The 15097-nt window shown below is 52.6% G+C and overlaps 1 protein-coding gene across 2 annotated transcripts; it reads left to right on the forward strand.

Moving 5' to 3' along the window:
• The first annotated feature begins 945 nt into the window (after window positions 1-945).
• On the forward strand, window positions 946-10699 carry RAPSN (receptor associated protein of the synapse). Of its 2 annotated transcripts, none has more exons than XM_054587174.1 (8): window positions 946-1322; window positions 1856-2194; window positions 7273-7431; window positions 7941-8039; window positions 8115-8237; window positions 8715-8768; window positions 9786-9985; window positions 10396-10699. In XM_054587174.1, the coding sequence occupies exons 1-8, from the start codon at window positions 1131-1133 to the stop codon at window positions 10466-10468; spliced, it is 1239 nt and encodes a 412-aa protein (XP_054443149.1). In that variant the 5' UTR covers window positions 946-1130; the 3' UTR covers window positions 10469-10699. The 2 variants fall into 2 exon arrangements, with proteins under 2 accessions (XP_054443149.1, XP_054443150.1); XM_054587175.1 differs by having other exon boundaries at window positions 9786-10012; window positions 10396-10459.
• Window positions 10700-15097: the final 4398 nt, after the last annotated feature.

Below are 15097 nucleotides of genomic sequence, written 5' to 3' on the forward strand. Positions count from 1 at the left end.
CCAAACCTGCAACCCAGGCATGTGCCCTGACCGGGAATTGAACCCACAACCTTTTAGTTTACAGGATGATGCGCCAACCAACTGAGCCCCACCAGCCAGGGTGGGACACTTTTTAAGCCTCCAAGGGCCCGCTTCCTTCCCTGGTGGGCAGTTAGCTGTTGGGCCGATGCAGCTCAGGATGGCCTCTTGTTTACCAACGCATGGGGTGCTCCCTGTGTGCCAGGCTCTGTTCTAAGTCCTTGTCAACTAGTATGTCACTTAGTTCTTCTAACAACCCAGTGAGGCAGGTGCCGTTTCTCTCTTGCCCAAAGTCACACTGCCCACACAGCTAATAAACAGCAGAGCCAGAATTCGAACCCTGGCAGCCTGGCCCCAGGTCCCCCGCTGTTGCCCACGACTGTGCTGCCTCATAACAACCCTACGAGGTAGGGTGCATCAGCCTGTGGCGGTCCTAATTTTACAGATGAGGAAACTGAGGCCCAGCAAGGTCAGTGACTTAGCGTGGGTCACCCATGAGTTAGGGTGTTGGGAAGGGTGTGGGCAAGTGGCCTTGGTGCCTGGGAAGTCACAGGGACAAAGCCTGGGGGCGGGTGGGTCTGGCGGGGAGGCCGTGATGGGGGAGAGGCGGGGCTCGGGGCCGGGCACTGCCCCTGCGTCCCGCCACCGTGTGCCCAGGCTCACCCCTGCCTCCTCCAGCTCTCAGCCCACCCCAGAGGCGGCTCATCGGCAAGGCTGCAGGACAGCCTGCCCTTCCAGGAGGGTCAGGGCCAGGGTCAGCTGTGCCAGAGAGACGCCCAAGGGGCTGTGCAGGGGGCAGGGGGCCAGCATCCCTGGGAAGCCACCTCCCAGCTTGGGAGGGGAGGTGCGGCAGAGGCCCTCGTGACCTTGCGACTGACATTCCTCAGTGGCCACGTGGCCCCAAGTGGCAGGGACAGCTGCAGACAGGGGCCGGACCAGCTTTGTTCCTAGGGTGGCGCCCGTTCTCCATCAGGCCCTGCTCGGCTCCTGCCCGGTGCTGCTTTCCTTCCCGGGGCTCCGTGGGCAGCTGGCTCTGTGGGCCCCCCGCCATGAGAGCCTAGAGGCCCGGAGCCACCAGGGTCTGTCCGCGTGGGGCGTGGGGCTCTGGGAGGATGGGACAGGACCAGACAAAACAGCAGATCGAGAAGGGGCTCCAGCTGTACCAGTCTAACCAGACAGAGAAGGCGCTGCAGGTGTGGATGAAGGTGCTGGGGAAGAGCTCGGACCTCGTGGGGCGCTTCCGCGTGCTCGGCTGCCTGGTCACGGCCCACTCGGAGATGGGCCGCTACAAGGAGATGCTGAAGGTGGGAGCGCCCCGCAGCCAGCGTGGGAGGGTGGGGCAGAGCTGGATTTCTCCCAGGCGTCCTCAGGCTCTGCTAGTCCCACAAGCTGGCAGCCCAGCACTGAGGCTCCGAACCCGCATGTGATGCCCTGGGTCTTCGGTGCTGAGTCTTGGCTTGGGATTCGGGCCTGTGGCCTTGAACTTCAGGGTTCAGGGGATCTCAAGGCCAGGAGTCTAGGTCCCAGCCTTCCTCTTTGGGGCTCTGGGCCTGAGTCGGGAGGCGGGGGTGCAGGACACTGGCTCCAGGGTTGAGGCTGGGGGTGGGCGGAAACTGAAGATCTAGGCTGGGGCCGGAAAGGAGAAAGCCCTGCGTCTGAGCTTGGGAGGTGGCGCTCCAGGGCTGAGGCTTCTAGTCCGAGGCGGGGAGCAGAGAATGCACCTGAGGCTGGGTGTGGAAGGTCGGGGTCTGAAGCTCCGGGAGGTGAGGTGAGGCGGGGTGGAGGTTCCAGCCTGAGGCTCAGGCTGACACCGCATGCCCATGACCCCTGTGGGCAGTTCGCCGTGGTGCAGATCGACACCGCTCGGGAGCTGGAGGACGCCAACTTCCTCCTGGAGAGCTACCTGAACCTGGCGCGCAGCAACGAGAAGCTGTGCGAGTTTCACAAAACCATCTCCTACTGCAAGACCTGCCTCGGCCTGCCTGGCACCAGAGCGGGCGCCCAGCTCGGAGGCCAGGTCAGCCTGAGCATGGGCAATGCCTTCCTGGGCCTCAGCCTCTTCCAGAAGGCCCTGGAGAGCTTCGAGAAGGCCCTGCGCTATGCCCACAACAACGACGACGCCATGCTCGAGTGCCGCGTCTGCTGCAGCCTGGGCAGCTTCTACGCCCAGGTCAAGGTGCGCACGGGCCCGGGGGTGGGCTCGGGCTCGGGCTCCCCTTGCATTGCCCCGTTTGTTCAATCCTCCTGTTTAGATAGGGACAAGGCCGAGGAGAGTCCGAGAGGGAAAACACTTGCCCAGGAAGGTAAAGACTGGGTCAGGAAGAGCAGATCCAGAATTCAAACCTAGGTCTGTCTGCCTGACTCTCTGGGGGGATGGGAGGCCCCCGTGTGAGGAAGGGCTACGGACCTGCTCTGCGCCTGCCTGCGGTGTGGCCCTGGACATGGCACCTCTCCCCTCTGAACCTTGGTAGGTATATCCATATAACGAGGAAGAGCAGGACCTGCTGTACAGCATGTTTGTAAGGATTCATTCATCAAATAACTATCGAGTGTTTGCTGTATCCCAGGCACTATTGGCCTGTCGTGCCTCAGTGAAAACCACAGCAAAGTCCCTGGCTTCAGGAAGCTTGCTCGCTAGTTGGGGAGAAAGAAGGATAAACATGATGAGTAAGTCGATTACATAGCCTGCTAGCAAGTGCTTCTTAGGAGGAAGGAAAGCAGGGAAGGACGTGAGAGGTGCTGAGGTGGGGGTGTTATAATGTCAAACCGGAGGTTGGAAGGCCTCACAGAGGTGACATGGGTGACTTGAAGGAGATGAGAGGGTGAGCCATGCAGAAATCTGGGAAAAGGGTGAAAAAAGGGACTCGTTAAGACGAAGCTCTGCCCCGGTGGAGTGCACCTGGCATGTTCCAGGAAGGACGGAGGAGGCCGGTGTGGCTGCAGGGGGCGGAGAGGGGAGGTGGGGGTCACAGGGGAGGGGGAGGGGAGGAGGCAGCAGCTTGTGAACGGACTGCTGGGGCCAGTGACCGCCGGCTTCTGGTCCTGAGCATTTGTTCTTCCTCTCGGCACCCAGGCTGCGCTTGGCCCATGGCAGATGTTAGTGCCCGGCACATCTCAGGCACCTGGTAAATCTAGGGGTAAATGAGTGTGCGGAAGGTTATGAATCGGAGCTGGGTTGTGAGGAAATGACAGTCGTCCAGGATGAGACTGAGGGTTTTGTTTTCAGCAGCTAGACAGACAGGGAAGCCATTCAGTGAGTGGCAAGAGGATCGGAGAGAAATATGGACGCCTTCAAACCTTTTTTTATTGTGATGAAAATGAACCATACAGGAAAGTTGAGAGAATAATGTAATGGATCTCCACAGATCCACTTAGAATGAACAGTTATTAATATTTTGCTGTATTTGATGTATGTATTTTTCTATTTTCATTTCAATTTTTTTTTCAATTACAGTTGACATTCAATATGACATTAGTTTCCGTTGTACCGCACACTGGTTAGACATCTATGTACCTGTGAAGGGACCCGCCTGGCCCCATATATAGTTAGTGTAGTTACTGGCTATATTCCCTATGTTGTACTCTACATCCCTATTTTGTACCTGCCAAGTTGTACTTCTTAATCCTTGATTTACACATTTTTAGCTGAAGCATTGTGATATAAAATTATAGATATGATATTTTACCCCAAAGTAGTTTAGTATGGCATCTCGGGGGGAAACGAAAGATAGAGAGGACATTTTCTTTTTTCTTTTTTTAAATTTTATTTGTTTATTTTAGAGAAATGAGAAGGGAGGGAGAAAGAGAGGGAGAGAAACCTCCATGTGCGAGAAACACCTCCATTGGTTGCCTCTCACATGCCCCCAACTGGGGACCTGGCCCACAACCCAGCATGTGCCCTGACCAAGAACCGAACCTGTGATCCTTTGGGCTGCAGATCACTGCTCAATCCACTGAGCGACACCAACCAGGACAAGAGGACATTTTCTTGTATTTCTTATAGAAGGACACTTTCTTACATAATCGTAATGCCATTATTACACATACTGTAATAAACCACTTTATCTTAAACTTCTGTACTTATCCTGAAAAACCACCCCTTCACCCTCGGCTTCTTTGAATTGAAACACATGCAGGACTTGTACCTTATGTCTCTGAAGTCTCAGTAGAAAATTCCTACCCTTCCCTTTTATTTTTTATCATTTATTGAAGAAGCCAGATTAGCAGCCTCGTAGAATGTTCCATCTTACTGTCTCATTGCTTCCTCAAGGAGTTATGTCATAATTGTTCCTTTATCTTTTTTTCCTCCCTATGACCCGAAATTTAACTAATGACTGGGTTAGGCCCTGGCCAGGATGCTCGGGCGGTTGGAACGTCCTCCCAACGGGCCAGGGCTGTGAGTCCCCCCCCCCCCCACCAGTCAGGACGCAGGCAGGAATGACCCAGCGAGCGCATGGATAGGTGGAGCAACAGATCGATGTTTCTCTCTCTCTGTCTCTGTCTCTCTCTCAAATCAATAAAAACAAGTAAAAAAAATAAATAAATAACGACTTGGTTAGATTGAGGCGACGCATTCTCGGTAAGGATGCTACATGAGCAATGCTGTGGCCTTTGGGTCACATCATGTCGCGTGTTGAGGGTGTGACTCCCCGATCCCTCCATTTTAAGGGTTTGCGTTTTTCCTTTCATGGCCAGCAGGTTAGCTTGTAGGGTGACGCTGGCGCCCCGGGAACGCACTGTTCTGCAGCTTCATTCACCACAATGGTTTTAGCATCCGCTGATGTGTGTTGCCTGGATCGAGTCTTTCACTTGAACTCTAATAAAATGGCCGTTTCCAAGTTCTCTCATTCCTGCTACAGTTATTAGCTGGGATTTTTCTTTACAGAAAAACCTTCCCTCATCTGTCAGGACTACTTGGTTACTTTGAAATGCAGTCCCCTAAAGGAAAGGACAAGATAAGTACTTTTTCCTTTTCCTTTAATGACCACTTTCAGAATAAGCTGGTGCGACCCCTGCCTTTACTCATCACACTGACTGGTTTTCTTCCTCTTTCTGGAGTATTATGATGCAATCATGGATTTTCCTTAGAGTCTGCATTCTTCAGTCAACTGCAGCCATTCTTGCTGTTCATGCCCTCTGAGCTTTAGTCCGTGGAATTCCTTTCAGGCTAGCTCCAGTGTCCTTGGACGAGATCTGTTTAGTCTTGGAAAGCAGTCTGTTTCCTGGCACAATAAAGTGTCCCGGGCTCATTTTCTGTATTCCTTGCCTCAGACCTGGAATCAGCCATGTCCTTGAGTTCTTGTTCGTAGGAAATGGTATTTAAAGGCAAACTCTGGGCCCTCAGCCCGCTCCTTGCTACTTGGTTGTCGTTGCTTCTAAGCCTCTTCAGTTGCCAGGGTGTTTCATAGCGATGTTTCCCATTCAGAGCTAAGTTCCAGAATTTTACTTATTTTAAACTTGATTCTCTTTTCTCTTAGGCTGAAAATCTTGGTTCCTAACAACACTATTAAATACTTTATCCTACAAAATACATAAAATCGTTTCAAAAGATAATACCAATATTACTAGAAAAGTGACTGAAGGACGTTTAAGATTCCTTTGCAATTTTTTGTCTTTATAATACACCCCACTATGAATGAACTGTCCAAGTATATGTTCTAAGTTCATTTGAAATAACTTCTTTTCTTTCTTTTTTTTTGTTTTGTTTGACTATGAGGAGACATTTATCAAAGCTGGGGACAGGGAAACAAGAAAGGGTTCAGCACAGAGGAAGCAACAGGAGAGCCGAGGCTGGGCGGCCTTTGCTCACTGGGAGGTCAGAGAAAAGGGGGCTTTGGGGACAGGTTCGGGGGATCAGACTGGGACAAACTGCCAGCTGCCCATCGCCTTAGAGTTTAGGAGACGCGTGTCAGTGAAGAAAGAAATGTGTGTATGGTGGCAGGGGGATAAGAAAGGAAAGGGAAGAAAATCTGAAATAATTTTTTTTATGTGGTTATAATTAATATAGTATTAATATAATATATTATGATGGAATATATTATGTTGCATATATTATATGTAACAATATATTATAACAATTCTATTACAATATATAATTATAATTTATTATATAAATTATATATGTTATTGTAATTAATTATAATTATAATTAATTGCAGTATAATAATGATACGCAGTTAGGGTGATTTGTTTCTATTTTCTATTTTTAGGGTTTTTAAAAATTAATTTTTTAAAAACTAGAGAATATTGACATGACTTCAAATTAAAAAGTACATAACAACATTTGTTAGAAATGGGTTTCGGTTGGGGTTATTGAGAGTTCTCCTTTGGTCACATTAACTCAGAGGTGCTTGTTAGATATTCAGTGAAAAGGCAGATAGGTTATTATGTGAAAGATCTGAAACGAAGCTGTAGCTGAAGGAGACATGAGGTCAAAGAAGATTGTTGGATTTTGATTTTTGTTTTTCTGTTTTAAATGAGCTGAGACAAGCCGAGGGATTTGTTCCCGAGCCCCAGGACGGGAGTGGGCAGCCCCCGCCGCCCCCCGCCGCAGCAGCAGGAGGGAAGCAGGGGCCTAGTGGGTGGATTTGATGGATACGCTGCTTGATGGAGCTTCTTTCTGATTTTCTTCTGTTTTCCCAGTGGAGTGTGAGGCGAGGTCGTCAGCTCAGAAGGGGCAGGTAGAAAGGGCGTTTGGAGGTTTGAGGAGAAAGGATGAGAGAATGATTTCCTTGCCTCGGTGAGTCTGCCCCGATGTTCTTTTGAGCCGTGGCCATCAGTCACAGAGCCTTCAGGGAGCAGCTGTGCCGGATGCAGGAGGCAGCCAAGAGTGGGGTGGGGGTGGGGTTCTGGTCTTCCCCGACCCTCACCCTTCTGTGGGTCGCTGAAGCTGACGGGCCCAACTGGGACTGGGTGAGAAGGGAAGCCAGCTGTATTTTCCTGCCTTCTCATTCATTCATTCAACAAATACTTATTGAGCATCTACTAAGTGCTGAGAACTGAGCGCCCGTTGTTATCCAACATCAGCAAACCAGGTGAAAATCCCTGCGCTCACGGAGCCCACACCTTTGCACTGGTTGTTCCCTCTGCCTGGATCCCTCTTTGCCTGGACTCCAGAAAGGATGAACCAGCACCCAGTGGGGTCTATGGGCCCCTGGCTGCCAGAGAAGCCAGGGCCTACAGCCCTCAACTGAGGGGCAGCTCTGGACACTCCGTGTGCCCCCCCTACCCCGTGCCCTCCCTGTGCCCCTGCAGGACTACGAGAAAGCCTTGTTCTTCCCCTGCAAGGCTGCAGAGCTCGTCAACGACTATGGCAAAGGCTGGAGCCTCAAGTACCGGGCCATGAGCCAGTACCACATGGCTGTGGCATATCGCCTGCTGGGCCACCTGGGCAGTGCCATGGACTGCTGTGAGGTGGGGCAGCAGGGAAGGGGGCAGGAGGCAGGGTGGGCCAGGGCCGGGGCCCAGAGCAGGTGGCTCCTCCTTCCAGAGCAGGCCCAAGTCTTGCCCACTGTCCAGCCTTTCTATAGCCGAGCCCCTGAACAATGCATGTTTCCCCCACCCCCAAACCTCATTCCCTTCCAGTCCATTCTCAGGGGCGGGGGCTTCTCTCCGTCCCCGCCTCACATGCTCTGTGGGACACTTTAAGTAGGAAGAGAGCCAGTCTCTGGAGTCCCACGGACCTGGGTTCATATCCTAGCTTTGTCCCTTACTAGCCAGGGGACCCTGATGGAGTCGTTTCTGCCCTCTGAGCCTCAGTTTCCCCTTTGCTGGGTGCTGTGAGACCCCACTGGTTTGGGTGTCTGGGCCCGAGAAGCATGATTTGTGTGTTGGGCTCTGAGGATGTCGGAGGGGCCCACTGGAGGCGGGTGCCCTGGGGTGGGGGCAGGAGGGCAGGCCTGAGTGACAGGTCTCCCTCACAGGAGTCTATGAAGATCGCACTGCAGCATGGCGACCGGCCACTGCAGGCGCTCTGCCTGCTCTGCTTTGCTGACATCCACCGGAGCCGTGGGGACCTGGAGGTGAGGTCACCGGGATGCAGGGGCTGGGGGCGCAGGCCCGGCCCAGCCTGACCCCACCCCCCGCCGGCTGTGCAGACAGCCTTCCCCAGGTACGACTCCGCCATGAGCATCATGACCGAGATCGGAAACCGCCTGGGGCAGGTGCAGGTGCTGCTGGGTGTGGCCAAGTGCTGGGTGGCCAGGAAGGCGCTGGACAAGGTGAGGCTGGGTCCCATCCCACAGCCCCCAGCGCTCCCAGTGCTCCCAGCCAACAATCTGTGTATCTGGTGCCGGGCAGGACCCCTAACATCAGCCTCACCCCAAGCCCAGCCTCCAAGGCACTTTCCAGGCTCAGAGGAGGCCCCAGCGTTGCCCAGTCTCACAACCGGTAAAAGGGCCAGAGCTGGGTTTTGAACTCAGGATGCTTTAACTGCTTCCCATGATTTCACAACACCCTGTGAGACAGAAATATTTTCCCCCGCCTGTGCCTGAGTCAACTGAGGCAGGAGGAACGTGCCCACACAGCTCTTGCTGCCGCCGCCAAGTCTCTTCCTGCCGCCTTCGCGAACAGGACATGCCCATGTCACCTCCCCCCGCCCCCACCATGCCTGCCCCTCCCTGCCCCTTCCTTTCCCATGAGCCCAGGCCTCTGTCAGACGGCTCTGTCCACAGCCCTGACCTGTGCTCACCTTCCAGGCTCTGGACGTCATTGAGAGAGCCCAGGACCTGGCCGAGGAGGTGGGAAACAAGGTCAGACCTGATTCTGTCTCCTGGGTCTGGAGTCGAGATCCCAAGAGGATCTCGGTGCGACTTTGGGCGGGTGGAAAGGGCCCCCTGACTCCGCGCAGGCCCTGAGCCCGTCCTGACCTCCACGAGGTACCCCAGCCTCCCCCAGACCCCAGCTGTTCCTCTCCCGCCGCAGTGCTTCAAAGGCTGGGCAAGACTTCCATCGCTCGGAGGGTATCAGAAGTCCTCAGAGCCGCTGCCTTCTTCTTCTTCTCTTTAAGATTTTATTTATTTATTCTTAGAGAGAGGGGAGGGGAGGGAGAAAGAGAGGGAAAGAAAGATCACTGTAAGAGAAACATCAATTGGTTGCCTCTTATACATACCTCAACCTGGGACCGAGCCTGCAACCCAAGTATGTTCCCTGACCTGGAATTGAACCACTGACCTTTCGTTCTGTGGGATGACACCCAACCCACTGAGCCACAGCACTGAGGGCCTCAGAGCCTTCTTGATGGTCATTAAAACATCTCACAGTGACCTCCATCCACTGAGAGATGGGCAGACACCACAGGGTCCTTGTAGGCCTCGCTTCCAGTCCTCATAGTCTCCCTGCGAGGGGCGTATGGCGAGCCCCATTTTGCAGGTGAGAAAAGCGAGGATCGGCGGTGGCGGGGGGGTGCTCAAGGGCCCACCCCTTGGCAACTGGCCTGTCTTAACGCCAAAGATATGTGGCCTCTCCAAATTTAATCATTGTATCCAAGTCTGTCAATAAAACCCTTCAAAAACATGGGGTCCCCAGCTGGCTCTAGGGGTGAACACCACTGACCTCACCACCCCCTCTTTCTGCATGAGGGGAAAGCAAGGCCCAGAGAGGGCAGGGCGTTTTTCTGAGGTCCATCGGCCAGGCAGGAACGCGCCCAGGACTGGACCCTGTGTGGCCTGACTGCCCGGTGACCCCTTGGGGAGGGAAGCGGGACAGCTGCTCACCAGCACTGACCTGGTCTCATCCCCTCTGCCCGACCTGCTGTCCCCACTGGCCAGCTGAGCCAGCTGAAGCTGCACTGTCTGAGCGAGAGCATCTACCGCAGCAAGGGGCTGCAGCGGGAGCTGCGTGCCCACGTGGTGCGCTTCCACGAGTGCGTGGAGGAGACCGAGCTCTACTGTGGCCTGTGTGGGGAGTCCATCGGCGAGAGGAACAACCGGCTGCAGGCCCTGCCCTGCTCCCACATCTTCCACCTCCGGTGAGGGCTCCTGCCGGCCTCTTCGAGGTGCCCTGGGGTCTAGTCACAATAGGAACACCGATAGCAGACACTCACATGGTGCTATCTGCGTCCCAAGTGTTCCTCAAAGCTTCCCGTATTTTAACTCATTGAATCCTCCCAGCGGCCCTGTGAGGTGGCCTTGCTTATGGTCATTCTCCCCAAAGAGAATTCAGAGAGGCCCCTGAAAGGTCAGGGAATTCAGACGCCTGGAAGGGCACCCCTTCCAGGCCAGGGCAGTGCGCAAGCAGGGTCGCAGGCAGGGGCCCGGGGGCCACCTGCTTCCCTTGGCACCTCCCGTGCCCCTGCAGAGGGGAGGGGAGGAGAGAGAGGCCCTGGCCCAGGGTGGAAGATCAGGCTCGGCGAGTGGACAGAGCCCTTTGCCTCCCAAGGTGCCTGCAGAACAACGGGATGCGGAATTGCCCCAACTGCCGCCGCTCATCCATGAAGCCTGGCTTTGTGTGACTTCGTCAGCAGCCACGGGCTTCCGCCTCACCTGCCCTGCTCCTGCCCCATTGTCACGCTGGAAACCCCCGACTGGCCATGTCTAGGACTCCTGGTTACTCCAGGGAAAGCCGCCATGGCCTCCTTGGGCCTCCGCCAGGGCCTGGGACCTGCCCGCTGCTCCGCATCAAGGCCCTGCTGTCCTCCCCGCCTCTTTGTGCTTCGCTCTTTATGGAAAAATAAACCTTTTGTACCTGGTCCTGGTGATTCTGACTTTCTCTGCCCAAGGTTTGAGAGGGTGGGGACAGGTGGGGGTGAGGGTCCCCCCGTGAGCCCCCTCAGACACAAGCGTCCCCCTGCACATCTGTGTGAGTGTCTCCAGCTGCCCTTCCAGGATGCCAGTGAGCCAGAGACAAGGATCCCTTTCGGGAGGAGCTGCTGACATGCAGGGGTGGGTAGGAGCATGTGGTCAATGGAAACATTATAATCAAACACCCTAGAAAGTCTGTTAGAAAGAGATTATAGATTGAATTGTGTCCTCCAAAGTTCTTATATTGAAGCCCTAACCACCGCCCCCCCACGACTGTGACTGTATGAAGAGATAAGGCCTTTAAGGTGGTAATTAAGGTTAAATGAGGTCATAGGGTGAGGCTCTAATCCATTAGATGAGTGTCCTTATGAGAAGAGGAAGGGACACCAGAGAGCTCTCTGTCTCCCCGTGGTGCACAGAGGAAAGATTGTTTGGGGATGCAGCAAGAAGGTGGCCCTCTGCAAGCCAGGAAGGGAGCCTTCACCAGAAAGCGAATTTTCCAGCACCTTGACCTTGGACTTTCCAACCACTAGAACTGTGAGGAAATAAGTTTCTGGTGTTTAAACCCACCGATCCTCTGGCATCTTGTTACCGCAAAAGTAATGGCAAAAACAAGTGGACTATTACTGACTGATGAGTGCTTTGGGTCAGTGAAGAATAGAGCAGTGTTCCTCTTCTCATCTTCATCCCTTCCCTTCTCTTCAATCCTAAAATAATTAGGTGGGACAGAGCGAGAGAGGCATCCTTGGGGAGGGCTGGCCTCGCGTAGGGTGTTGGAACCCAAGCAGCCGGAGGAGGTGTCCACACAAGGGACGCTCCAGCGTGGGAAGGGCCTGCCCGGGGAGAGAAGGGCAACCGCTCATTTGGGTGCCTCATCCTGGAGTGTCGGAGCCCAAGGAGGGTGAGAGAGAGGCTCAGGGAGGGCAAGGCCTGGCGCTGGGCATTGGAGCCAAGCGCGGTGAGGAGGCCTCCATGCGGCTGGGCGGTCGGGAGTGGAGCCTGAGGAGGGCATCCGCACGCAGGGCAGCCTGGTGGGTATGTAGAGCCAGAGCAGGCAGCGAGGGCACCCAGGAGGAGAAGGGCCTAGCACCAGGAACCGAGGCCTATGCAAAGGGAGGGGGGCATCCACATGGTGGCGGTGGGTGGGGTGCCGCCCAGTGCAGAGCCCCGAGCTGGGTACGGAGGGGCAGCCCGCCTGGCATGGGTCTTCAGGGCCTGAGCGAGGTAAGGAGCAGCCAGGTGAAGGTCCGGTGTGAGGTGCCAGAGCTTGAGTGGAATGAATGGGGCCTGCATGTGGGACATCAGGACAGAGAGAGTGTGAGAGAAATCTGGGCATGGAAGGAAGTGGTGATGAGAAATTGCTTACGTGGAGGGGACTGATCAAATAAGTAAATATACTGAGGGCAATGGGAGCCAGGTCACTGTTGAAAAACAGTTATAAGAAAAGGAAAAAAGCTAGAACTGAAATTGTAGGAATCAATGTGAACTCATGGATTTCAAAATGCATAGCTAAAGAGAGAAACAAGCACAGGGTGGGGTAAAACTAGGTTTACCAGTGTGAGTGTGCAAAACAGAGTTCGTTCTTTTTTTAAAAAAGATTTTATTTATTTAATATTTTAACTCATTGATTTTTTTTAAAGATTTTATTTATTCATTTTCAGAGAGAGGGGAAGAGAGGGAGAGAAACATTGATGTGCGAGAGAAACATCGATCAGTTGCCTCTCACACACCCCCAACCAGGTACGTGGTCCACAATCCAGGCATGTGCCCTGACTGGGAACTGAACCGGCAACCTTTCGCTTTGTGGAAAGAAGCCCAACCCACTGAACCACACCATTCAGGGCTACAGAGTTTATTCTTGTATTATTATTTGTCAATCAATGTATTATTTTCCATATGAACAACTACAAACCTACTTTTGCCCAACTCTATATAGCTCTGCTTATGTGTGTGTGTGCATGTGCGTACTGGCCTGGTATCAGTGACATGCCAATAGCAATGAGCATATCTAGCGCCCAGATCTTGGCTTCTCAATACCATATTCCACTGAAAAGAATCAAGGTTCTTGAGGGAACATGGGTGATTCTGGCCTGGACCAGGGAAGTTGCAAGATGAGCCTGGAATATCTTGGATCAGACAGCAAAGAAGCTGAAAGAATGATAAGGCTAATTCTAAAGACACAAGAGCCAGTTAGAATGGGCCCCCACTTGCCCATTACCAATGATTATCTTAGCTCGTGCTGCCATACGCAATACCATAGACCAGGTGGCTTAAACAAGTGAAATTTATTTTCTCAGAGTTCTGGAGGCTGCAAGTGCAAGATCAAGGTGTCTGGTGAGGGCTCTCTCCTTGAGTTGCAGACGGCCACCTTCTCAGTGCTTGCGAATGGAGCGAGGGAGAATCTTTCTTCCTCTTCTTATAAGGCCACTAATTCCACTGTGAGGGTCCCATCCTCATGACCCAATCTAACCCTTAATTGTGCCTCCTAATGGTCCTTTCTCCAAATACCATCACAATGCAGGTTAGGGCTTCAACATAAGAATTTGCGGAGGCACACGAACATTCAGTCCCTAGCAATGATACTAACAGGTTTTATTTGATAAAGCAAGAATCCATACTTACATAAATAAATAAGTGACTGAAATACAAATCTGATGAAGAATGGGATATTTACATCAGAGTTCCGAAGTACTTCCCCACAAAATACTTATCTAATTTCAAGGGGGAAAAAGAGTGACTTCCCAGTGGAGAAGGTTGGCACACACCAGATTAGTCAAGTGAGAAAGTTTAACATCCCCAGTAAAGAAACAATAGGAAAGCAGGTGCTGCCTGAATCAATGCAGCGAGGAACACAACGTCTCCTCTGTGGTACCCCCGCCAGAGTCGAAACATCTGGAGGTAAATCATGAGGAACACCAAGCAAATACAAATTTAGCATTTTTGTAATCTTCACAAATATCAAGGTCATGAAGCCAAGGAAAGACTGAGAAATTACTCCAGATTAAAAGAGACTTAAGCACTACAACTAAATACAATGCTTGATTCTGGGCTTGATTCTGGACCGGATCTCTTTGCTGGAAATGACATTATTGGGGCAATTGATTGAAATGTGAATGAAGCCCCCCTGATACGAAAGGTTGTGTTGTTGTTAGTAGGCAAATGACCTCGATTGTAGGAAATTCCCACTGAAGTGTTTGAGGCAATGTGGTAGCCAGTCAGCAATGTACTCTCAGTTGGTACAAGGAGAGGAGTTATTTGTATTGTTTCAACTTTTCTTTAACTTTGATATCTTTTTCAAAATAAATATATGTAGTTTTAAAAAAGAGTAGAGCGTACTAAGGGGACAAGGAGTGTGGGGAAGGGCTGGGGCTGTAAGGTTGAAATGGTGAGCCTGGGTGAGAAAGAGGTGTTTGAGCCAAGACTTGAAGGACGGCAGGTGACCCAAGCAAATATCCAGAAGAGCGTTTCAGGAAAAGGGAACAGAGACCTCGTCAGGAGCTGGCCCCGCCTGGTCCCGGAGCAGCCTGGAGGCCTCTGACTGCGCATAGGGGAAGGGAGGTGGAGTCGAAGACCTGGAGGAAATCGTGGGAGAGTGAAACCACGCAGGACCCGGGGGCCCTCGCAAGGACTCTTTGAGTGAGATGAGTAGCTGCTGTGGGGTTTTGAGCAGAGGAGTGACATGACCTGACTAGGTTTTAAAAGGATTCCTTTGGGTGCTGTGTTGAGAACTGACTTCACCAGATACTGGCTTGGATGCTTCAGACATGTTAATGTCAGGAAAGACCAGAAAAGGACTGTTCTAGATTAAAGGAGGCTAAAGAGACATGGCAACAGAATGATATGTGCTCCTTCATTTGATACTGAATTCTTTAAAGGCTCTAAGTGATGTTTTCAGAATATTTGAAGAAATTTTAACACGGGCTGTGTACAGCTATCAAGGAGGGTGGTCTCGATAAACTGCGAGGAATCTTGCTAAAACTGGGCTGGGCAGACTGAAGACAGCGCCCAAGGACAAGGCCTAGTGGAAAAGTGCACTCAGAGGAGCCTGACTCAAGTTTAGTCAAGGAGAGACTGCCACCAGGGATCACAGGCCCAGGCCGGAGGCTTTCTAAACCGTTTGTTGGAGTTTCCAGTGGGCCCCAGAGCAGAACCCGCCTGCCCCAGGACCAGCACAGATAGGATAGCTCCTTCCCCAACCGGGCATCTTGACTCCTGTTAGCCACTCTGAAAAGTATAAGGTTGGGGTCAGCTGCCCCAGTGCCGACACTGAGTCACTGAGCAGCCCTGGACAAGTCACTTAACCTGTCTGGTCCTCCGCATCCTTATCTAACGTTGAGAAT

The sequence above is a fragment of the Pteronotus mesoamericanus genome, unplaced genomic scaffold, assembly GCF_021234165.1.
Source record: "Pteronotus mesoamericanus isolate MK-2021 breed Mesoamerican mustached bat unplaced genomic scaffold, CSHL_Meso_final scaffold_1066, whole genome shotgun sequence".
In the NCBI taxonomy this organism is placed as follows: Eukaryota; Metazoa; Chordata; class Mammalia; order Chiroptera; family Mormoopidae; genus Pteronotus; species Pteronotus mesoamericanus.

Coding starts and splice junctions, on each gene's coding strand:
- RAPSN (XM_054587174.1), top strand. CDS start 1,131: ATGGGACAGGACCAGACAAAACAGCAGATCGAGAAGGGGCTCCAGCTG. Junction 2,195..7,272: donor GCTTCTACGCCCAGGTCAAG/GTGCGCACGGGC, acceptor GTGCCCCTGCAG/GACTACGAGAAAGCCTTGTT. Junction 8,040..8,114: donor GGAGCCGTGGGGACCTGGAG/GTGAGGTCACCG, acceptor CCGGCTGTGCAG/ACAGCCTTCCCCAGGTACGA.